Source organism: Eulemur rufifrons, chromosome 30, assembly GCF_041146395.1.
Source record: "Eulemur rufifrons isolate Redbay chromosome 30, OSU_ERuf_1, whole genome shotgun sequence".
Lineage (NCBI taxonomy): Eukaryota > Metazoa > Chordata > Mammalia > Primates > Lemuridae > Eulemur > Eulemur rufifrons.
In genome coordinates this window covers 27,130,391-27,155,654 of record NC_091012.1, presented here as the reverse complement: position 1 = coordinate 27,155,654, position 25,264 = coordinate 27,130,391, and the positions used below count along the sequence as shown (strand labels likewise).

Sequence of the window (25,264 nt, the reverse complement as noted above, 5' to 3'; positions counted from 1 at the left end):
CTTATTTTTTTGTTCCATATGTTTATAATCAGTAATAGCAGTAGCTACTCTTTTCTGCTTCCTTTTGCTCGATGAGAAAATCAAAGTACTTATATGCCTAGGAATGTTAGCTGTGTGAAACCATCAATAGTATAGGTGTTAACATTTTATTGGGAGAGACAGCCTCTTGACTAAATTTTTTGAATGGTAGTGAAAGCTATTTTCATGGTAGTGGGCAAGATTCTAAAGTACATATAATCTACTTAACCAAAGTGTAGATGTGGGCCATGATCTTGGGATTTTACTGAACTCTGATGAATACTAGACAGTTATGACATTTTTGCTTTTATGTACTGAGAGAATTAATAGTATATCAAAAGCAGACCACAAATCTATGGATACAGAAAGTAGATTAGTGGTTGCTTAGTGCTTTGTTGGGGCAGGGCGGGGAGTGGGGATGATGAGGGGGAAAGCCATAGCTAGAGTACAGGATTTCTTTTTGAGATGATTAAAATGTTCTAAAATGGACTGTTAATGATTTCACATATCTGTGAATATGCTAAAAACCATTGAATTGTACATTTAAATTGATGAATTATATGGTATGTGAGTTGTATCCCAATAAATGCTAAAATGTAATATGTGATCCAGACATATTAAGCAATAAATAAAAAGCATCTTCTGAAATAATGTGAAAGCAGGCCTGCATTTCAGCATCTAGAAAATAAATTTTGTAATTAGACTGTTAGCAGATCGTTTTGGCTAGCAACAGGACAAAGTAGAATCTTTAGATGCCTGATACACATTTAGGGGCCAGAGAAAATGATTGAGAATATCCAACCCTGTTTGTACCTCTAGACTAATAATCTCAGTTCAAAATATAAGTTTGAATAATGGAATAACTTTCTTTGAATACATAAAGCCAAAAGTTTCAGAATTTGCCTCTTTGCTGTTTCAATAACCCATGGTTATATAATAGACGACAACATCACACCTCTAATGGAGGAATCTTTGATAACTGGGAGAGCAATGTCTTTCTTGTAATTATACTCTTTATCTACTTAACTTACTCCCATCACTAGGAAAACACTCTTTCCTATAAATGGATTGTTATCTTTATTTGCCACTCTTAGTTTCTCCTATAGGCTGTAATCTAAAATGTTAAGCAAACACTAATTTCCTCTATGCATTTAAGAATTTGTCTAGTTTATACATCGATTTATCAGATTTAGTTCTTTTTGGTTTTCAATCAGATTTTTACCATAAGTTAAAATTATTCCATCTTTGGATCTTCTAATTTATCTCCTGTACTGTGTCTGCATTAAAGCTTCTCTTCAAGCCCTTTGTCATCTGGGGAATTTGAAATAGATTATCTGTTTTTTGTTTTTCCCTGAGTTCATGAAGTATGTTTAAAATACAAAACTGAGTTTTAGGCCATCATAAGGATTTAATAGATCCCTACCAAAGTAGTCTTTCCCCCCTTGTGTGTTTCCTTTTTGTTTTTCTGTTAAAAACAGAATAACAAAGTGTTTTATCAGATTATATTTACCTTTTCTTTCAATCATGAAGAAACTCTTGTTACTATGATAACAGGTTGTTTTAGGTGCTTGGTTTTTATTAATAGGTGCTTCCTAAAGATTTCATAAAGCATAAAGGTGTTTCTATAAACATTTTTGAATAACGAATTTAAATTTTTATCTCTATACACTTAAGACTTAAAATAACTTCTTTGAAACCAAGAAAATTATACATATTATATGATTTACAAGTAAAATTTAGCAATGAATTAGCATTATAATGTGTTAAAAGTCAATAACTTTCAATAAGTATAAAAAGCCTTTTCTGAAGTAAAGGCAATTTTTTTTAAGTTTTATAGTTTTCAAAACAGTTTCCTCTGTGTAATAATTCAGGGGAAAGGGTCAGTCTAAATTAGGCCCTAATCACATTTTCACAAATTCTGACTTAATTATTTACCCTCTTAATATAATAGCTCTTCTTAAAAAAATAAAAACAGCACTTTTGTCAATAGAATTTCACTAAGAAAGCCCTTTAGCAAAAGATTGACATAATGCATAGAGCAGATCTCAGTATTTGCTAATAAAATACCCCAAAAAGAATCCAGAAGTGATTACTCCAGCAATTGAATTTTGAGTGTTTTTGCAAAGTCTGCCTTTTAATATTTTATATTGTGGGGATAAAAGAATAACTTGGTATCTTTCAAAATTGTTCCATATCATTGTAAATTTAAAAAACAGGCAACTTAATTGAACTCCTATAGGCTGTCTCCATCGGGTTTCTATGGTTTAGGAGACCCCACCATCCCAGTGCATGCTGATAACGTCATGCTGATCAGCACCCATGACAAGGATTGACCACCTCGTGGGATCTAAAATTTAAAGGGGGACAAGTGAGTTGTGAATTGCTAACGTGCTGACTGTCCCAGTTTGCTTGGGAATTAGGCAGTTACTATGGTCTTTGGAATGTGGTTAAAATTCCTTTGCAAGTGAAAGTATGTTGATATTACTAACAATTAATGATACTAACATTTCATTTAAGTATCAAAGGAAATTTCTGTTGTGGTCTTTTAAAATTCTGAGAAGTTGAAGTTATTGGAAAAAAGACTTTTGAAAATCATGGTGGTGTTCTATTACGTTTAGAGAAATATTCCAAATAGAAGTGCAAGGCTGCTGTGCTGCATGCAGACTTTGTTGAAATGTTCCTATGTTGCCATTACGCTGCACTCAGCAAAAACTGACCCAGTTTAAAGCTTTCTTTAAACTAGAAAAAGAGGGTCACAGTTACCCAAAAGTTGATGGCAGAGTGGTCATTGTTTTTAGTTAAACATGAAAAGCATGCTAAATAATTGTATGTTTGCTTATTTGCAGTTGGCAGCCGGAGAGGCAGATTCCATTCCATGATGTCAGATTCCCACCTCCTGTAGGTTATAATAAAGATATAAATGAAAGTGATGAAGTTGAGGTGAGTTCCCCTGCTGTAGAGTTATTAAGCACTGAAGGAGTTGGGGCTTTTAATTTGCTTGTGCCTTTTTTTTTTTTATACCTTGTCTTTAACACTATTTAAATTACTTTGAAAATTATAGCTGAGATGGACATGTGCTTTTGACTAACCCATCTTAATAATGATTTGAAATGATATGTGATGCTTAAATTTGGCTATGTGAGCAGCAGTCAACACATACATTTGAAAGTCATTACCCAAAGTTCCTTTGTCCACTAGTACTTCTTTTCCCCTTTTCCTCAATCTTGGAATCTTTGTTTGAATGATATATTGTTCATTTACAACTATGTCCCCATTTTAAGCAAAATGCATTAGGAAAATTAATTTTACAAAGGAAAGAAATCATGCTTTACTATAGATCAGTTTCCTAAAATTTCTTTACATAGCAGTGAATCTTCCTGGTATGTATTTTTAAAACAACCTACAAGCTTTAATTTATACATATAGGCAAAATCTCATTTTTGCAGGGCATACTGTGAACCACCTCATCTGCCATCGAGCTCTTTGACTGAAAGGTGCTATTAGAGATCTAACCCATGAGCAAAAACATTGTGATTTCTCTCTCCATTGGAAATTGGTTTTGCATTTAAGGCACTTACAGTATTTTGTATACTTTTTGTAGTATTCTCACTTCTTCCTACCCTTTCACACACATTTTGAGCTGCTTCTCTTCTTTCTCCACAAAATTAAACATAATGCCTGTTAACAGTTGCAACTACATGAATATTTGCAATATGAAGAAGGAAGCAGCTAAGTAGACATTTGTATAGGTAAGGCAAAATGGTTCTAGGTCTTTGAGTTCTTTTTTGCTGCACTAGGCACTAAAGGTGCAATGAAACAGGACAGAGCTCTGTGCCATTGATTGATTGATTGATTGTCTTTTTTTCTGGATATCATTTATTTGACAGAGTCCTTGGCCTTTGAGGTCACATTCCAGTGAGGCTAACTAATATGACAGGTGTAAGTCATATGAAGAAAAGAGCAAGAGAGTGGAAGGTGATGTAGGGGCAAGAGTGCTATTTTAGAGAGTGGTCAGGGGAGATCTCTGATTGTCCAGGCCCGTGTTCTTCTCTCGACAGTTTTAAAGTGGAAATAGGGTAAAGTGTTATTTATGTACCAAAAGGTACTGAATACCTAGTACGTGTAGGCGACTGGGTGTAGTTTTGCAACAGATCCTAATAGGGAACAGAAACACTGTCTGTACTTAGCTGCCTACTTCCTCAGTAGACTTCAAGCTCTCTGAAGGCAAGGACTAGGTCTTTTGGGCTGTCTGTATCAGGAGTACTCATAGTAGTGTTTGATGGAGGAACAAAGGGACTTTCCCCCAATTTAGTCACATGACAAGTGGGGACCAATGAGACACTTGCTAGGATGACCTCACTGTATTACATAACAGTTTAGGTTATTTCTCTGGCTCGAGCAGAGTTGAGAAAGTGATGGAGGCAAGAGGAAAAGGTAGGTTAAATTATATTTAGTTATTATATTGTATAACCATTCGCTTCACTTGTAAAGGGAGACAAGAGTTTAAGCCTTGACTTGCTTGTCAGCCTTAGACTCTGTACTTCTCTCTACTGTTGGGCCTCTCCTCCCCAACCTCCTTGTCCTCTCCGCTTCTGAGTAATTCTGCCTGCCTCTCCGTGTATACTGTCTTGTCTCTTTTCCTATTAACCTCGATTTGCTAGTGTCTTCACAAAAGGTTCCATGCTGCACATCGTAAGTGAACTTTGAAATGGTCACCAGAGAGGTTGGTTAGAAGAACTGATCCACAGTGTGCGAGGGAGCAGGAAGGTGATATCGGAGGATTGCCAGTGTGTTGTCCTGTATAGTGGAGAGGAAGTAGGAGACCAGAGAATGACCTAGGATCTGTTCATTTAGTTAGTCCCCAGGATACATGAATGCCAGCATGGTATCCTTAGTGGGCTGAGTGGTCAAGTCTTACTCATATAGTGATCAGGCAGTAGGCCAGGGTAAGTAACCCCCAGTTTTTGCTTATCAGAATAAAACAAAAGTAAGTTTTAGATAAATTTAGATATATAAGTTTTAGAGACATTTAGATACATAAAAAGTAATTTTTAGGTACATTTTTGTAGCTAACTATCCAATGAAAGTATGCCTATGTTTATGAATGGTCAGCTTTTCTTTAGCATCTATGTTCAAAGTACTAATTATTATTGAGGTAGAACAGACAAATAGGAAGATTGTTTTTTTACAGGGAGCTCCCAGGCAATCTCAGGTAGTTTCTGATTATGTATCTCTGTCTAGTTCAGGGTACATAAGGATACGATTTGCTTGAAGGTATATGGCATATGATTTGAAGATACCTAGGGGCATTTTAAGAAAATTTCCTCAATGTATCCTATGGATTTGAAAATTATGTTAATCATGAAATATTCTATGTTGTGATTTTTGTGTAGGTTTATTCCAGAGCAAATGAAAAAGAGCCTTGCTGTTGGTGGTTAGCTAAAGTGAGGATGATAAAGGGTGAGGTAGGAAAATGTTTATTTAAATTTCTTTTCTTATACTATTCCCCTTTTCTAAACCCAGATTCTACATTTCAGTCTGGATTTCTATTCTGAAGTAATCTCTCATTTTGAGTCATTTTACTAAAATGCTTTCACTGTGTGATATATTTCATGTGTTTCAGTTGATTAAATTTTTCCCTCCTAGAAAATTTATTTTAAAATAACTGAATAGGGATAGCTTGTTGCTCTTACTATAAAAACTGTATTGTTTTTATAGTAAGGACTAGGAATGACTTGTATTTATTTCTCTCAGTTTTATGTGATAGAATATGCAGCATGTGATGCTACATACAATGAGATTGTCACAATTGAACGTCTAAGATCAGTTAATCCCAACAAACCTGCCACAAAAGATACTTTCCATAAGATCAAACTGGACGTGCCAGAAGACTTACGACAAATGTAAGTTGGTAAATGTAAGTTGGTACACATGAAGTGGTGAGAATTTACAGGTAATGTGTGATTAATTTAAGAAAATATGCATTTAAAAATAGTAGAACTTGAATTTTAAATTTAGTGAACTTTGGCAAAAATGGTTTGGTTTGCAAAAGTAGTGGGAAAGAAATTATTTAGCTTTTCCTAGTTATATAATCAAGCCAGCCTTGTACTTGTTCAAACTTACTTGGCTAGGTACATGGCTGATGTACACAATGTATATTTGTTTTCTAAGGTTTAATTAGCTTTGTTTACAATTTTTAAGATTTTGAAATGAATAAAACGAATAAAACAGATGCGATTATTCTGTCATAAGTCACAAATCAAATTCTAGGGTATAAAGATTTTGCCAGGTCTTTTTCCTTTTAGCTAAAGTGTCTTCAGATAAATATGTAATTAGTAGAGCTAAGAAGTTTCAAAAGGTCATCTCAGTCTTACAATCCTTGATTTGAAATAATGCTTAAAGACTTTAGATAAGAGATTCCTTGTTGAAGATTTCATCAAGAGGATGTGGTGAGTTTGATTTGGATGTGTTATGCCTCAGATAAACATTAAATTGCAGTTCAGAATATATAGAAATCCTTTTTGATTCTAGAGATTGTGTATGTGTATAAATATTTGTGCCTTCTCATTTTTATACATTTCCTTCTCTCAAATCTGTCAGCAGTTTTTCTTTAAAAAAGAAACAACGAAACAAAATCAGATAGCTTGTAGCTATCCCCGAAAGCTTTCTAACAGTTGGCTCAAGGAAACTACTGACTTACGTGTCAGGAAACCTGCAGAGTAGAGTGGTTCTTCTAAATATGTCTCCTTGGTGATTTAAGCCCACCAGTAATCCCTTAAGCATAACTTCTTTTTTTTTTTCCTTTTTCTATATCAAATGCTTGGATTGGCTGAGTATTTCAGAGATGTACAGCAAGGGAACTAAACTTTTAAATGGATATAGCATATTTTACATAAATTTAATATGAATCCATGATTCATCTTTATTTTTATTATGTTTTTAAATTTTAGAATATTGTGGGGGTACAGATGTTTTGTTTACATGAATTGCTTTTGTACAGTTTGCGTCAAAGTTATAAGTGTGTTGTCCATCACCCTGATAGTGTACATTCTACCCATTAGGTGTGAATTTACCCATCCCCTCCTCCCCTCTCTCACTTTCATTTATTTGAATTTTACTACCATATGTGCACATGAGTGTGGATCTATTAGTTCCAATTTAGTAGTGAGTACATGTGGTGTTTGTTCTTCCATTCTTGCAGTACTTCACTTAAAAGGATGGTCTCCACTTCCTTCCATCCAGGTTGTTACAAAAGGTATTAGTTCACCTTTTTTTTTTTTATGGCTGAGTAGTGCTCCATGGTATACCTATACCCTATTGTATTAATCCACTCAAGAATTGATGGGCAAATGGGTTGTTTCCACATCTTTGCAATTATGAATTGTGCTTCTATAAACATTCAAGTGCAAGTGTCTTTTTAATAAAATGTCTTTTTTTCCTTTGGGTAAATACCAGTAGTGGGCTTGCCGGATCAAATGATAGGTCTACTTTTAGTTCTTGGAGGTATCTCTACACTACATTCCATAGAGGTTGAACTAGTTTGCAGTCCCACCAACAGCGTACAAAGTGTTCCTTTCTCTCTGCAGCCATGCCAGTATCTGTTGTTTTGGGACTTGCCAGTGTCTGGAAGAGTTTTTCCAACCTCTTCTAGAATTCTTATAATTTCACGCCTTAGGTTTAAGTCTGTTATCCTTCGTGAATTAATTTTTGTGAGTGGTGAGAGGTGCAGATTTAAAATCATCTACATGTGGCTATCCAATTTTCTCAGCACCATTTATTGAACAGGGATTGTTTTCCCCAGTGTATGTTTTAGTCAGCGTTGTCAAAGGTCAGATGGCAATATGAGGATGGTTTATATCTGGATTCTCTGTTCTGAGCCATTGGTCTATGTCTCTGTTCTTGTTCCAGTACCAGGCTGTTTTGGTTACTATACCCTTCCTCATAGTATAGCTTGAAGCCTGGTAAATTGATGCCTCCCGAATTGTTCATTTTGCTTAAAGTTGCTTTGGCTATTTGGGGTCTTTTCTGGTTCCATATGAAGCATAGAATTATTTTTTCTAGATCTGTGAAAAATGACATTGGTATTTTAATGGGGATTGAATCTGTAAGTCACTTTGGGTAGTATAGACATTTTAACGATGTTGATTCTGCAGACCCACGAGCATGATGTTTTTCCATTTGTTTATATCTTCTGCGATTTCCTTCCTCAGTGTTTCGTAGTTCTCCCTGTGGAGCCCTTTCACCTCCTTGGTTAAATATATTCCTAGGTATTTTATTTTCTTTGTTGCTATTGTGAAAGGTATTAAGTCTTTGATTTGATTCTCACCTTCACTGTTCTTGGTGTAGAGGAACGCTACTGTTTGATATACATTGATTTTGTAACCCGAGACTTTGCTGAATTTATCAGTTCCAGGAGTCTCTTGGCAGAATATTTGGGCTTTTCTAGATATAAGAGCATATCATCAGCAAAGAGTGATAGTTTGACCTCTTCTTTCCTGATTTGGATACCCTTGATTTCCTTCTCTTGTCTGATTGCTCTGGCTAGGACTTCCAGTACTATGTTTAACAGAAGTGGTGACAGTGGGCAACCTTGTCTGGTTCTAATTCTCAGTGGGAATGCTTTCAGTTTTTCCCCATTCAGTATGATGTTGGCTGTGGGTTTGTTATATATGGCTTGTATCATATTGAGGTATGTTCCATCTATGCCTGTTTGGTTAAGAGTTCTTATAAAAAGGTGCTGAATTTTGTTAAATGCCTTTTCTGTGTCTATTGAGAGGTTTATGTGGTGAATCACATTTATAGATATATGTATGTTGAGCCATCCTTGCATCATTTGGATGAAGCCCGCTTGATCATGGCGGATTATTTTTTTGATGTACAGCTGAATTTGGTTTGCTAGGATTTGAGAATTTTTGCATCTATATTCACAAGGGATATTGGTCTGTAGTTTTTGTTGTTGTTGTTGTATCCTTTCCTGGCTTTGGTATCAAGGTGATTTTGGCTTCGTATTAGAATGATTTGGGTTGGGGAGGATTCCTTCTTCTTTATGCTCTGAAATGATTTCTGCAGTACAGCTACTAGTTCTTTGTAGGTCTGGTAAAATTCGGCTGTGAAAACATCTGGTACAGGCCTTTGTTGTTGTTGTTGTTGTTGTTGTTGGGAGATTTTTTAGTGCTGCTTTAGTTTTGTTAATTTGATATTGGCCTGTTCAGGAGTTCTATTTCTTCCTGATTAAGCCTAGGGAGGTTGTGTGTTTCTGAGAATTTGTCCATTTCCTCCACATTTTGAAGTTTATGTCCATAGGGATTTTTATAGTATTCAGAGATGGAATTTTGTATTTCCATGGTATCAGTTGTAATATCTCCTTTTTCATTTCTGATTGAACTTATTAGGGTCCTTTCTTTTATGCTTCTGGTTAATCTAGTGAGATGCCTGTCTATTTTGTTTATCTTTTCTAACAACCATATTGTTTCATTATTTTTCTGTATAATTCTTTAGTTATTGATTTCATTTTAGTTCTGCTCTGATCTTACTATTTCCTTCTACTCGGTTTGGGATTGTTTTGCTCTTTTCTACTTCTTTGAGACAATTCATTAGATTGTTCATTTGTGATCTCTCTGTCTTTTGGATGTAGGCATTTATGGCTATGAATTTTACTCTTACGACTGCTTTTGCTGAATTCCACAGATTTTGATAAGTTGTGTCTCCTTTGTCCTTTAGTTCTAAGACTCTTGTGATTTTCTTCTTAATTTCCTCCTTGACCCAAGAATCATTCAGCAGTAGCTTAATTTCTGTGACTTTGTGTAGATTTGAGTGGTTCTATTGGAATTGATTTCTAATTTTATTCCACTGTCGTCTGAGAAGATACATGGTATAATTTTTATTTTTTTTTTTAATATGTTGAGACATGTTTTGTGGCCTAGGATATGATCAGTCTTAAAGAATGTTCCATGAGCTGATGAGAAGAACATATATTTAGTGGTTTTGGGGTAGAATGTTCTATAAATGTGTATTAGGCCCATTTGTTCTAGAGTTTCATTTAAGTCCATAGTTTCCTTAACTAGTTTCTGCTTGGAGGATCTGTCCTGTCAATGGGATGTTGAAGTCCCCGATTATTACGATGATATTGTTTATCATTTTGTTTAGATAAAGTAGGGTTAGCTTTATGAATCTGGACATACTTGTGTTAGGTGCATAAATATTTACTGTTTTTGATTTTAAGTCTATGTTATGTGATGAGAATGGCTACACCAGCTTTCTTTTGGTTTTCATTTGCATGGAATATTGTTTTCCATCCCTTCACCTTGAGTATGCATGAGTCCTTGGGTTAGATGTGTTTCCTGGAGATAACAGATACTTGGCTTGTAATTTTTTATCCATTCTGCCAGCCTATGTCTCTTGAGTGGGGAGTTCAAGCCATTCACATTTATTGAAAGAATTGATAAGTGGGGTGGATTTCTGTTCATCCTGTTGAGTAGAACTTTATTGACTTTTTTTTTTTTTAACACTTGAGCCATTATGGTATATGGGCTCTGAGCTTTAGCTTTTGGGTGATTTTACACTGGTGGGTGTCTATTGTGCTGATCCACGTATAATGTAGTTCTAAGTATTTCTTGCAGGTCTGGTCTGGTCTTCACAAATTCCCTCAGTCTTTGCTTGTCTGAGAAAGTCTTTATTTCACCCTCATATAATAGACTTACTTTTGCAGAATACAGAATTCTAGTCTGACCATTATTCTGTTTGGGAAGACTGAGAATGGGGCCCAAGTCCCTTCCAGCTTAAAAGGTCTGTGTTGAGAAGTATGCAGTTAGTCTGATGGGTTTTTCCTTTGTAAGTTACCTGTTGCTTTTCCTATGGCTGGTAGGAGTGCCTCTTTCATGTTTACTTTGGCCAGTCTGATGACTATGTGTCATGGTGATTGCCCCTTCATCATGAATCTCACAGGGGTCCTTTGAGCTGCTTGTACCTGGATATCTAGATTTCCTTCTTGCTTGACTCTAAGCCTCTTGAGGGTTGATCTTTGCTGGTATCTTGCTCTTTCTTGTTCTGCTCCTCCCTTTCTTCCCATTGAGTCTCCTGAAGATTCTGGCACCCTTACTTCAACCCCACATCTGATGTACATTTGTTTGGTCATTTTTTTTCTCTTTCATCTGCAACTTCTTACTGAAACACTCTGGCAGGTCATGTGTCTGGTTAGCCATTTTGGAAAAAGTCCATGATTCTTGTAAGTATAAATCTGTCTGTATGTATTTATGCTAATAGTTGGCAATTATTCACCTTAACAATGGATATTCTTTTTATTTCTAGGTGTGCCAAAGAATCGGCACATAAGGACTTCAAAAAGGCAGTCGGTGCCTTTTCTGTAACTTATGATCCAGAAAATTATCAGCTTGTCATTTTGGTGAGTGTTTTGAGTTGTCTATTTTTGATTTATTTTATTTGGGGCATTTGCTTTGATAATAATGTTGTTAATTTAAATTAGTCCATCAGTGAAGTCACCTCAAAGCGAGCACATATGCTGATTGACATGCACTTTCGGAGTCTGCGTACTAAATTGTCTCTGATACTGAGAAATGAAGAAGCCAGTAAACAGCTGGAGGTATGTCACTTTCCCTAGCATTGCTTGTAAAGCTGTCTAGAAATAATAAGTGTACAGTTCTAAAACTTGAATATGGGCAGCTTGTCATTTATTTATTGTTTCTTAACAATTCCTATATTCCATAGTTTGGAAAATTAAATTGTACAAAGCACAATCATACTAAAGTTTTCATGCCTGAGGTTCTAAAATTAAGCAGCAGTTTGTGTATATTAAGGGACTTCTGGTCAGTTCACTTCTACTAGAAGTTCGTCAAACCTGCTAATAAGATGAGGCAATGCTTCTTCCATATAACATGTTATCATTAAAGTACTACAGCATATTTAAATATCTAATCATATTCCTTTCATTATGTATGTTTATCTCTGTTTACAAGGGTATAGAACGTCTTCATTTTAATTGGTTGTCACTCTTTAAAACTCCTATCTTCAGATTCCTGCCAGAGGCTATCTCCCTAACTTACTATTTCGTCTCTTAAGGTGCATTTTATCTACTTTTCTTAATCCTCCAGTAATTTCCATCACCATACATTTATTTTTCATTGATAACTATCTAGTACTTCCATCCATTACCGTAGAAACTCAATGGATTTTAGTGTAATGTGCCAACTCAAGTATATTACTATCAAATTCCAGGGTTCCTCATCATTATTCATTTCATTAGAGGGTAAACACTGTGGAGTTGAAATAGTAAAGAAAAAGGAGTTCCAAACAGCATTTTAAGAGACAAGGTAGCCGAGGCTATATTCTTGTAAAACCTTGCAAAATTTGCCACCTTCCAACTTGATGTGCAATTGCTGAACTCTTAGCAGGAGAAGAAAAGTTTAATCTCCTTTTTGCTACTTTGTTTTTCTTATGGCCATGGAGCTCTGTTTAATTGTTTTTTGTTCTCATTCTTTCTTTATGTCCCTGTGTTCACAATTTTGTGGTTTCTTTAGTGATTCTCTTATAACTTTTAGGCCAGAGCAGCCTCCTTACTTTCATTGTGAGTATTATGGAAATATACTCATATGCCTCTTAAACATCTAATTCTTCTTAAATGATCTGTTATACTTTTGGCTTACCATTTGTCAATGAATTAATTATCAGTGAAAAAGAATGAATCAGGTTAATGAACCAGGACTCAAAAAAACATGACTTCTTGGAAAGTCCTAGGAACATTTTGTGCATTTTATTACTATAATCTTAAAAAAACCATGGATATTATACTTCTAAAAATGTTTATACTAGATAAATTCATTCATTCAAATGATCTGGTGTGTTGAATAATGAGAAACTAGTGTGCATGCCTGTCTTTCTTCACTACTAATATTAAAGAGATTCACATATTCCTATAAGAAATTACCATTTTCAACATGAGCCACTAATATGTTTGGTTTTCATTAATGGCATGCTAGAACTAAACATTAAATTTTGATAATGCTATTTAAAGACAGTGATTATCCACAAGTTTGGAATGTTGGTGTAACTTTTGCGGTCACTGACTATTTGAAAGAACTCATCGTACTTGTGGATCCAGATCACAAGGTCTTACAGACTCTGATCTCATTTTAGGTTTCAGATACATATTTAAGATAAGTTTTAAATCTTTGACATTCTGTGGTCATTTAGTTTAACTACTGAACCAATGGTTTTTTTTTTATTCCTTTCCTTAGGTTCTGGGGAAGGAGAGTGTATTTTTAATGTCATCAATTCAACAGATATGTTTAGACCGTAGTACCTAGTGAAAAGTTATAAAAATGGCACTGTTTCTAGAAGAAATATAAATACTGATAATCCTTTAATAAAAATGAAGTGAATGAAGTTTTCTGCAGAGATGGTGTTTTAAAACATTTTTACGTAAATAAATAACATTGAGTCTGTCAGACCCAGTGAGCTGGTTTTTGCTTGGGAACATTTGATCAGCTTCTTACTTACTACATTGTTGATGTTATTGGTTAACTAAGGCAGCCTTGCATATATGTTTTCAAAAGTTACCTTGGAAAATTGTCAACAAGCTCTTTCCTATTAACAAAAATATATAAAATGGCATAGACCTTCCGTAACCTAAAAAGCACTTATGCTGTGGCAGATAATTCCTAAAATCTACTAGTTTTCAGGTGAAACTAATTTATAGGCCCCCTATGTACAGGGTCAAGATAATTTACATGGCTGACCTAAATACAGTTGTTGTAATAGTTGATAAAGTATATTCATCAGACATGCATTTCTCTTCAGAGTTCAAGGCAGCTTGCCTCGAGGTTTCATGAACAGTTTATCGTACGAGAAGATTTGATGGGTCTAGCCATTGGTACTCATGGTGCTAATATTCAGCAAGCTAGAAAAGTTCCTGGGGTCACTGCTATTGATCTAGATGAAGATACCTGCACATTTCATATTTATGGAGAGGTAAATATTTTATTAAATAGTTTTTTCCCAAAAAAAATCAGTATTTCAGCTTGCTAATCTTTTGTCTTAAAACTTTTCCCCTTTTTAAATTAGGATCAAGATGCAGTGAAAAAGGCTAGAAGCTTTCTTGAGTTTGCTGAAGATGTCATACAAGTTCCAAGGAACTTAGTAGGTGAGTCAGAAATAAATAGTTGTTGACATACATTACAAAAACAAAATTTATGTAAACTATTTATACTGATAGAATTCAATTTTTTCTCATTGGAGGGTATCATTTAATTGAAACATAATCTTTGAAATATGGTATGTTACTACAGCAAAGAGAAATACTTGGTGCAAGTACGATACTCAAAGATTACATTTTCTGAAGATATGCAAAGGAGATTGCTTTGCTAGTTCAAACCTACTAATGCCTGGAAGGATAAATTTTTCCCAGCCTCCTTTTCATATATTTTTTATATCTTAAAATTGAGTGTATTTCAAAATAATAATTTGAGAACTTTATAGAGTAAATTGGTATTTGATCTTCCTAAGGGGCCTATAAAATGATAGCATTCATTTTAATTATATCAGGGTTGAATATCTGAACATAGGTTGCTTAAATCTAATAAGTTCTAAAGCAAAAAGAAACTCCGTATGTCTCTAGGACTTTCTGCAAGGTCAATGGTAATTCTTCATTTTAAGTTGAGTACTGTTGTTTCATGACCATCAACCATGATTAATCTCAGCAAATACCTAGGAACTCTTCACCAATACACTCAAATGCTACAGATATCTATAGTAGGACATCAAAACTAGGGGCAATTTTATCAAGAAAACTATATATGTTTTTAATTTATAAGTAAAATTGGGAAATCCTGCCTATGCATTTTATCTTTTAAACTTGAGATCATGACTATTTATAAAAAGTAATGCATGTTCTTTGGAAAGTTTAAAGAAGAAAAAAAAAAGACTTCTCATGCATTTTGTTTATACACAGTTTCAATGTTACAAGTGTGCTTTTTTTGTAAGCATACAATCATAAACATCTTCCTATGTCATTAAAAAAAACCCTAGGAGTGATAATTTTTCTCCCAAAGATTAGCTTGAAAATAAAGTATAAATACTAGTGAAATAATGGAAAATCATTAGTTCAACTGTACACTGCAGACAAATAGAGAACATGACTATGTAATGTTATTGGGGTAACTCAAACACCAGTTGTTTGTGCACAAAATGTATGCAGAACACCAGGCGAAGTGATCTCGGGACAATGGAGTGATGAATTTTATTTATTTGCTTTATAGTTTATCAAACAATTATATACATTTTGTAGTTAATTTATTATAAATTTAGAAATTCTTATGAGATTATAGTCAATAGTTTTTTTTTAAATACCAGATAGAGACTTATTTGTCAGATTCATTAAAGTTTGTTTTGGAGATGACAGGATGGTAGAAGAAAGTGTTTGGGCATTGGAGTTGGATCTAGCTTTCAGTCCTACTTCATTCTTTGATAGCTGTGTGACCTTGGGCAACTGATGCAGCCCCCAAGTCTTCTTTTTCTCCCCTATCAAATGAATGTATCCACCTAACAGAGTTGTTACGACAATTAAATGAGACATAGATAGATAGATAGATAGAATTTTTTTTTACCTAGCACAGTTCCGGACATAGTAAGGGACTCTATATTAGTTCTCTTTCCTTCACTTTATTCAAAACAACTCCATTTCAGTAGATCAAAATTGTAGTAAACTGTCCCTTGAAATTTGGAAATAATGGTATAATGTAGAATTGGATTGTTTGCTGTTAAATATTAAAAGTAGATTCTACCTGTAGTCTTACCTGGGAAGAAGAAGATCCCAGAAGTAACCAGAAAGCCTGCTGAAGTAAATTAGCCTGGTTTTTGTTTTGTTTCTAGTTAGTAAAATTCCCTCTTTTTAGAAGGAATTCTGTTTCAGAGATGGTCTGCTGCAACACTGGGAATGTTGGGAATTTTCAGAAAGTGTTTTTGTGTAAGATTTACCGAGGCAGATCTTTAGGGAAATGTCATAATCAGTAGTGCATGAATTTTGTTTGAGTCTCCCGATAATGTTTTATGATCTCTATTTTTTTTCACAAACTCTCTTCAGTATGTATGTTGATTTATCTTCCTTTTCTTAAAATTTGCTTGTTCTTCACCTACTTTGACAGTGAATTTGTTTAACTAGTCTATCAGCTGTAGTTAACACATAGTACTTAGGGTAGTTAAGATATTATCTTAATAGTAACATACCAAAATCTCCTTTTTCTTTTTGCTGGCTCATTTAAATCTTTTTTTTAAATCTGCATTAATGCATGCAAATGTAAGTGTTTGAACAGAAACTGTGGGAAGACAACGGGTAGTTCTCTCCCTCCACCTTTTTCCTTTTCATTTGAAGAGCAGAAGAGCAGAAATAATTGACAAAAGGAATAGTGGTATCAGTTCTGTTCCCTAACCAGGGACCAGTCAAAAGAGGTTATGCGGTGAGTGAGTGAGCTACACACAGCGGGACAACCAAGACTATGCTCTGATTACAGGAGCCACAAGACCCTGTTGTGAGGCATTTCACTGGGTTCTTATCTAGAATTGGCTTGAAGCAAATTTTGGCTTCCTCTTCTTTCTCCAACTCTACCTTAGATGAGATGATGGGGGCAAGCACACAATGGAGGTGGCCAATATAAGGGTACTTAGGTACCTTAGATGTAGTTCAGATACAGATTTCAGAATCAGATATAGTTCACATGTAGATACCTAGAATTAATAGTTCTTAACATTTGTAATGTCTTGGTGTGATGATGACTATGATGAAAGCAGTTATTTCCTAGTTATGTATATGATTTTATAAAATGAGGGAAAGAATCAAGTACCTATTCACTACTGGTACTTGAAGTCTTTGGAGTTTTAACACATGTTATTGAAGAATACTTAAACTGCTTTTAAGCTTCTTCATTGTGGTTTTGAGTTATCTTAAAGTGAGTTTTCTTAATCTTTGACTAATCGTGTCACCTTTTAATATATTGCTATGATTTGTGAGTAATGCACAGGAGTAATAGTCTCTTAATAGATTGGCCTGGAGAATTTATATTCCTTTTAAATGTATATATAAATGCTTAAGGCACTTTTAAACTTGAGTATCTTTTATATATCTGCTATAAAGAATTCTAAAAATATTTACAATGGACAAAGACACAGATTTAAATCAGGTTCAGATAAAGGCTGAAATTGTCATATACACCTATAGCCAGGACTCAGGCATTACAAAAGTGATCCATGTAAGGTAAAACATTTGTATCCCCTTCATATTTTGTACTAAAAGTTATTAAAAAAAGAAATTGTCAAATACACAAATATATTCGCTGTTATCTATTCTGCTTTTCCTTAATTCCTTTTATCAAATTTTGCAGTGATACATACCACGCTACCAGTAGGTTGAAATTGTATCCTTTTATGCAAAATAAGAGGCTCTTTGAACTGCCTTAAAAATTCAAAGTTACCTGATGAGTTTGCAGTATTAATCAACTTTAGTACTTGACCAAAGGAGCTTAAGCAATGATACCCTAATTAAACAGAAAACTAGTTTAACTGTCTTCTTGAAGTGTCTCTACTTTGGTTTCAAAATCTTGTAATTCAGTACACATACATACATATATATACATGTGCTTACTGGTTTGAGGTATGCGTTTTTAAAACCAAACATGAATTATTCATCTCTTAGGCAAAGTAATAGGAAAAAATGGAAAACTGATTCAGGAGATTGTCGACAAGTCAGGAGTTGTAAGGGTGAGGATTGAGGCTGAAAATGAAAAAAACGTCCCACAAGAAGAGGTATGTTATAGTGCAAATGTTTTGGTTTGTCTTAAAAAGTAAATTTTTTTATTGTTTTATTTGACTTATTAATTTAGAAACCTTTATAATATGCACATAATGTGAATACAAATTCTTATTATCAAGCATACCCTATATAATTAATATTATGTTTAAAGACAATGGCCTCTAGCTGTTCTCTAATGGTATGACTTTGGATTAGTCATTTTAACCGATTTAACTCTTAGTTCCTGATCTTTAAAATGAGTAATCATAAATTTTAAAATATGAAACATACATCACTGGGTCAAGTGTTAATGATTAAGTTAATGAAATAATATATGTGGAAATAACTTTGTTTATAAAGCACTTTTCAAATGTTAATGTTGCTGACAAAGACAAAATTGAAACATAGGTTTTCTGCTTTCATCTTTTGGTTTTTTTAGTTTGGGGATTGTGTGGTATGTGTGTTTATTCTATGTACTTTCAATTTTTTCATGGGCATAATATTTCTTCCCCATTGTTCTCACCTTTAAATTTTATAATTTAATTCACTTTTATCTTCATGAATATATGCTTTTTGGGAGCAGCTATTAAAGTATCTGTATGGAGTGGGGAAGTGAGGATGTTCCCTTCTGTGCAGTAGTACTCTTGTTAATGTACTATCCCCTCAAAACGCCATAATTTTCACATATTATCTAGCTTTTTTTTTTTTTTTTTTTTTTTTTTGAGACAGAGTCTCACTCTGTTGATGGGGCTAGAGTGCTGTGGCATCAGCCTGGCTCACAGCAACCTCAAACTCCCAGGGCTCACACAGTCCTCCTTCCTTAGCCTCCCGAGTAACAGGGACTACAGGTGCATGCTACCATGCCTAGCTAATTTTTTCTATTTTTAATAGAGACGGGGTCTTGCTCTTGCTCAGGCTAGTCTCGAACTCCTGACCTCGAGCAATGCTCAGGCCTCAGCCTCCCAGAGTACTAGGATTATAGGCTTGAGCCACCACACCCAGCCTATCTAGCCTTCTTTTACAAAAGGTTCTTTCAGCTGAAGTTAAATCCTTTGGGGCGTTTACTGTGTAATTTTTGCATTCTTTAATTTTATATGTCAAAACTGTTTCTAGGGCCGGGCACGGTGGCTCACGCCTGTAATCCTAGCACTCTAGGAGGCTGAGGCGGGTGGATCGCTTGAGGTCAGGAGTTCGAGACCAGCCTGAGCAAGAGCAAGACCCTGTCTCTACTAAAAGTAGAAAGAAATTATCTGGCCAACTAAAAATATATATAGAAAAAATTAGCCGAGCATGGTGGTGCATGCCTGTAGTCCCAGCTACTCGGGAGGCTGAGGCTGGAGGATCGCTTGAGCCCAGGAGTTTGAGGTTGCTGTGAGCTAGGCTGACACCACTGCACTCACTCTATCCCGGGCAACAGAGCGAGACTCTGTCTCAAAAAAAAAAAAAAAAAGAAAAAAAAAATGCTTGTAATAATTTACATTAGTAAAGCATGATCATTGATACAATAATAGAGCTAAATAAAGTCTTAAAAATTGGTCCTTTTTTCCCTTTTGTATTTTGTGTTTTTTACCAAGGAAATTATGCCACCAAATTCCCTGCCTTCCAATAATTCAAGGGTTGGACCTAATCCCTTGGAAGAAAAAAAACATTTAGATATAAAGGAAAACAGCGCCCATTTTTCTCAACCTAACAGTACAAAAGTCCAGAGGGTAAGACTTATTTGTCACTTTGAATTACACTAAAAGTAATTTCATTGACTCAGATGTCACAATTGGTGTTTTGAGTGTTTTCTCTGGTTAGACTTGTAGGCTGCTCATGTTCTAGTTTTTCAAATGTAATTGCCAACTTAGGAAATACTACAAACCAAAGTGTTATAGACTTTTCAATTTATTTACAGTGACCATTCTTATGTTACAAACATAAAATAATGGGGTTGCATTTTACGGTCACATTTTTCTTTTGAGGGTTCACTTTTTTCCCATACTTTATCTCTTTAAATTGTGTAGGTGTCATAGTTCAAAATGTACTTTCTGTTAGATGCATTAGTTACTACTTAGAGCCATATTTTAGAAACTGAGTTTCACTATTGGAACTAACCTAACTGTTTAGAAATGGGTTTAAAAGTCCTGCAGTGAAAGTTCTGTGTTCAGGCTTCTGTGTATTAATTGTTACAGTTAATGGCATCACTTACATTCCTTATACTGCTTTAGCTGTTAGTGGTTTCATCAATTGTAGTAGGGAAATCCCAGAAGCCTGAGCTCAAGGCTTGGCAGATAGGAAAACATTCCTTATAAATTACATTTTCAGGTCATATTTTAATGTTTATTCCCCTTGTTAAGAAAGACTACAAAGGGTCATCAGGGTTGGGGACTGATGGAGGAGTGTTAATGGGTATGTGGCTCCATTGCCCTGGGGATAAATCTCAAATGCTTTCATACCACTTATCTATAAGGCTTTTCCCAGTTACTTGTCCAGTGTCATCTCTCACTAGTCTTCCCTTTTGCACTAAAGAAACTTAAGCTATGCTGAAGAACTTCTAGTTCTCCAGACATTATCATACTCTCTGGTTCTTCTAGACATATGCACAGGTTTATTCTGCCTGGAGTGCTCTTTCTCCTCCATTTGCCACCTCTCTTTGACCTTATTCCTTGTAAAACTTTCCTTGTATACTTACCACAGGTCTCCACCCTTGAATGGGTCAAGAGCCTTCCCCTTCCCTGCTCTAGTGTGCTCACCCTAGCATAGCGCTTAGACATAGATGTTTACTTAATTGATCTCCTCAACCACACTCTGGTTCCTGAGGGCAAGGAGAACCCGTTAGAACTGTTTATGGAAAAGATGCTGTGACTCACAAATGCCATTTTAAAAAGAGGACTGTAACTCCAAGTAGATTGGATATCCCTCTCTGCTAGGCAGCCCAGTTCTTATCCCAGGACAGGGAATCATGTTTTCCTGGTGTTCATATTGATGGCCACCATTGTACTCTAGACTTTCTTCATTTTAATTTACTATTCAGATCCACTGACAAGGTGCATAACTTAGAGTGGCCCTTGGGCATTCCAACAGTTTGGACACCTTGCAAGAGAAAAACTTTTTTTTTTTTTTTTTTTTTTGATACAGGATCTTGCTCTGTCATCTAGAATGGAGTACAGTGAGATTATAGCTCATTGCAGCCTCCAACTCTTGGACTCAAGCTATCCTCTCACCTCAGCCTCCAGAGTAGCTGAGGCTACAGGCATGCACCACCATGCCCTGCTAATCTTTAAAATTTTTGTACAGCTGTGTTGCCCAGTCTGGTCTCAAACTCCTGGCCTCAAGTGATCGTCTCGCCTCAGCCTCCCAAAGTGCTGGGATTACAGGCATGAGCCGCTCTGCCCAGCCTAAATATTTTTAAATGATTTGTTCCAAAGTCAATCTATTAATAACTAAATCTGTAACATAGGATTTTAAAGCTTATTTTGGTGATATTTGACCCAGAGAGAGGGGTATAGCATTCCATCATATGGTATTTTGGGAAATATTAATAATATGGTTAATAGATTTGTAAGGCATAAAGTTAATTGGGGAAAACCTCAACACCCAAAAATGTTATTTTGAGAAAAGAGATCTGATTTATCAGCTGTATCAGTAAGAGAGAAAATAAAACAAACAAAAAAAGATCTGATTTATAGCCCTGATTATTTCCATAATTCATATATTATTTGATGCAAGAAAGAAATCTATATGAAGCCCATGGGTTTTGAAAGACACCTGATTTTTCAGGTGGTCATTGCTACGAGAAGGTAATGCCTTGCCTGCTGGATGGTCAGTCTGCAAGCAGTATTTCCTAATTATTCAGTTTTGTTCTCCATCAATAGCCATATTCATGTGGAGGGTACAAGAAAAACCTGTCCAGCCCCCACACACCTTTAAGATGCTGTATACTGAATTGAATGCAAGCAAGCAAAAACAACCCAGCAGTAGCCACACCTATCAAATGCATACTCTTTAGAAAAGAGTGGTACTTTTCTTAAGGGACAGCTTCTCGGCTTCTCATGCCTTTTAACTTTGTATAGAAAATTAGTTATAATCCACATCGAAGTTACTTTATGCTTTTAGTCATTTGTGAATATCAGTAAACATGTATTTCTGTAATAGCAAAATGTTGAACTATTCTCAACTTTGAATATTTGTCATAATTGCCAGCTATTAGTTTGCACAACTGTGACTAGGGTTCCCTATAACTTGTGACAAGAAATAGGTTTTTTTTCCTCCTAGTATACATAGGGGAATAAGAGGTATAAATTTTTAGTATATAGCTTTTAAAAATCTATCCTTATATTAAGTAATATCCATAGAAGATCAAACTTTGTTATTCAGCCTCTTAAAATTTTCAGACAACTTTATTAAAATGTGTATGGGCTTATTAAATTTTATGCTCATAGATATACCTAGATTTTTTTGTCTCACAGATTAATCAGTGCATTTTTATGCATCCTAATTCTTTTTGTGTTTTGTTTGTTTAGCAAAATTGATTTTTTTTTACTCTTTTAGCCCTGGTTTCCAATTTTTAATTTTTTTTTTTAAGAATTTCATCTAAGTAAAGCCTATAGTAAATGAAGTAGGACATTTTAAACTATTCATTTTGTTTATACATCTCATGTTAAAGCTTTCATATAATTTGTGATTTTGGCAACATTTAATAGTAGTCTTTATAATAATCTGATGCATTTAAGGGATTCAGATCTACTGTAGATGTGTAAAGTATATCAACTACTTTTGTCTTGATAAAATATTGATTTATATTTTCAACAGACATTTGTGTGCCTGCTGTTCTCCAGATCCTGTGCTAGGGATTTAGTCTTTTGCATTTTTCAGATTAATCCATCATTAATTTTATGAGATTGTTGTTGCAATTTTTTTCAGGGTATGGTACCATTTGTTTTTGTGGGAACAAAGGACAGCATCGCTAACGCAACTGTTCTTTTGGATTATCACCTGAACTATTTAAAGGTGAGAACAGAAAAAACTTTAACTGCTAATCCTTTTGCACTAAAATATAAAAACTTTACAATAAATCTTTCAGTAGTTAGGATTCATTCTAGCCTGTGAATAATAATGTATGACTTATAAAAGATAATAGAGAAAATACTGATACTGTGTAGCTTATATTCCTTCTAAAAACACACATTATTTTTTCATTATAAATTTAAGGACCAATGTACTAGTTCTCAACAAATTCCATATTTCCCCATATTCTTCTGTTAAACCCTTATACTCAATTTTGGTAATTCTGTTCATAGCCTTTTAATCCAGTTGATCCTTTCTAGCTTTTGTGGGTTTTTTCCCAAGCCAAAATTTATGTCTATAGCACTTGCCTTTGTTGTCCCTTTTATGTCATTTATGAAGGAAATCTCAGTATTTCACGAAGTCCTCTGTTTAAATGTTTGCCCTTTGTATTTTTCTCTATACTGTTATTCAAAATATAAACTATTTGTGTCTTCTTGTAAATGCCCATTTTAGTTAGCGTTTGTACAGTATGCCCCTCTAGATTGCAAACTGTACAGTAGGAGCCAGGAGGGTTACAGAGTATAGTGGAAAGAGCACTAGATTGGCAATCCAGTGATTTTCTTTTATAGTCTCTCTTCAAGACAAGCTAGCTATGTGACTTTAGGCAAGCACTTTCCTAAACTAAATGCTTTTTGAAATTTCTTCTGGCCAAAATGTTCTGTTATTTAGTGAAATGGAATCTTATCCTCTTAGGTTTTATGATTTCTTCTCTGTATCCATGCATACCAAAACTATAACGTAGCTGGTATTTAAAATAGTCTTGAAAAATTAATCCAACTCTATTTATGGTGCTATTTTAGGAATTTTTTCCTAATTTCTTGACAGAAATAAAAATTAAGTGATTTCTACTTATGTGTAAGTAAGAGTGAAAGGGAGAAACAGTGCGATAGCTGAGCATATCATTCATTCTTACGGTTGTCAGTTAATAATTAAAAGTGGGAAGGTTTCATCCAGCAAGGTTTGCATGGGTAGGATACCTTTTTGATTTGCTTATTTGTTTTTGTTTTACAGTGTGTTTTATGTGTTATCTGTTATATGTGTTTTTCTTCATATTCTTAGCTTAAATAATTACGAAGACCTGGAGAGTTAGGATTGCATTGTATCCAATCCCTCGTTCTTCTGACAAATGTTCTTTCTTAGATCTTTTGATGTATTCTTCACAGTTGAATATCGTTTTTGGTTATCAGCAGCTATCCTGTTGCCATTCTTTCCATCACCACATCTTCCCTTGTTTGGGCCTGGCATCTCTCACCAAAAGGTGACCGCTTTGCCCCAGTGTGATAACCTGGACTACCATTCTGTTTTGCAAAATACACCCATTCCACGAGCTATTACTATACCTTTGGAGGTAGCCACTCACTCAGCCGCAGTCTCTGCTTTGCTCAAGTCCTGTGTAAAACAGATTCTGGTTCAGAGCACAGATAAAACTCACCGAGATCCTTACCTGACCTTTCTTTTCCAGAAGCTGCCACAATCAAATTTTAGAAATTTAGCTTTACAGGGGTTTCTCCAATGAATGACTATTCACATAGACAGTCTCTGTGAAGACCTCTCCTTGACACCTAGTATTAGTATAGTTATGGATCTGATTCCTTGTAGTCAGGAAATGAGATGTTTACGGGTAGATCGGAAGGAGAAGGGTTAGAAATGAGGTTTTATCTGGATTTAACAGGACCCAACACATTGGAAGCACTGTGTGTAAGGGTAAGGGTCAGGGTCTGTCAGTGGACCCCAGGTGTTTATTTTGATCAACTGAATGTATATTGTTTGTCATACTTGTTCTAGCAGAGTTGTAGTCCTTAAGAGGTTTTCAAGGCATGATGTAAGACCCAGCTGTTATGGTCAGCTACTAAATAGGTTCTTTTTTTCTTCATGTAAGGAATATCAGCATTTTTAGTTCATGAAAAATAATTGTTCCTTCTCAAATATCTACCATAGTGTATGTTCTTTTAAAACAAAACATGGCCCAAATTCAGTGCTTTGTAAATTAAGATATTAACTGGCAAATCTATTTTAATTAAGATTATTTACTATGTGTCATTTTTAAGGTCAGCTGGTTAAACCTTAAATGTCATTTATCTGTCTTCATGCATTTTAGCATTGTTTTATTCAATATCCTATCATCAAGAAGTCCCTAAACTAGCATATCTGTGCCTTAGTAGTAGTATAATAGTGCCAAATCAAACAACCTTAAATTTTATTCAATATAATCTTTAATAAGCTGAGTATTTTGGTTTTATCTCTAATTCTGAACATCTATAATCTGTTATCTGTAGTAATTTTCTTTTTAAGGAGATGATTCAATTTCCTGATAATTCTGTGTAACAGTGTTTAACTGTAAATTTAGAACTGAAATTGAAGTATTTCCAGTATACTTTTTATCTGATGAAAAGGAGAAAGGTT

General features: G+C 34.8%; 1 protein-coding gene across 6 annotated transcripts in view; it reads left to right on the top strand.

Annotated features, from left to right (window-relative positions):
• FMR1 (fragile X messenger ribonucleoprotein 1) overlaps positions 1 to 25,264 on the top strand; it is a 43,069-nt gene that overhangs the window by 10,859 nt on the left and 6,946 nt on the right. For 4 of the 6 annotated variants that reach the window (XM_069462992.1, XM_069462989.1, XM_069462987.1 and 1 more), the window contains exons 3-12: positions 2,865 to 2,958; positions 5,412 to 5,483; positions 5,773 to 5,921; positions 11,326 to 11,419; positions 11,501 to 11,617; positions 13,831 to 14,001; positions 14,095 to 14,173; positions 17,717 to 17,826; positions 19,387 to 19,521; positions 22,718 to 22,804. In XM_069462992.1, the coding sequence (XP_069319093.1) occupies positions 2,865 to 2,958; positions 5,412 to 5,483; positions 5,773 to 5,921; positions 11,326 to 11,419; positions 11,501 to 11,617; positions 13,831 to 14,001; positions 14,095 to 14,173; positions 17,717 to 17,826; positions 19,387 to 19,521; positions 22,718 to 22,804 (1,108 nt within the window). The remainder of the gene's footprint in view (positions 1 to 2,864; positions 2,959 to 5,411; positions 5,484 to 5,772; positions 5,922 to 11,325; positions 11,420 to 11,500; positions 11,618 to 13,830; positions 14,002 to 14,094; positions 14,174 to 17,716; positions 17,827 to 19,386; positions 19,522 to 22,717; positions 22,805 to 25,264) is intronic. The other 2 variants (XM_069462991.1, XM_069462990.1) reach the window with 1 other exon arrangement.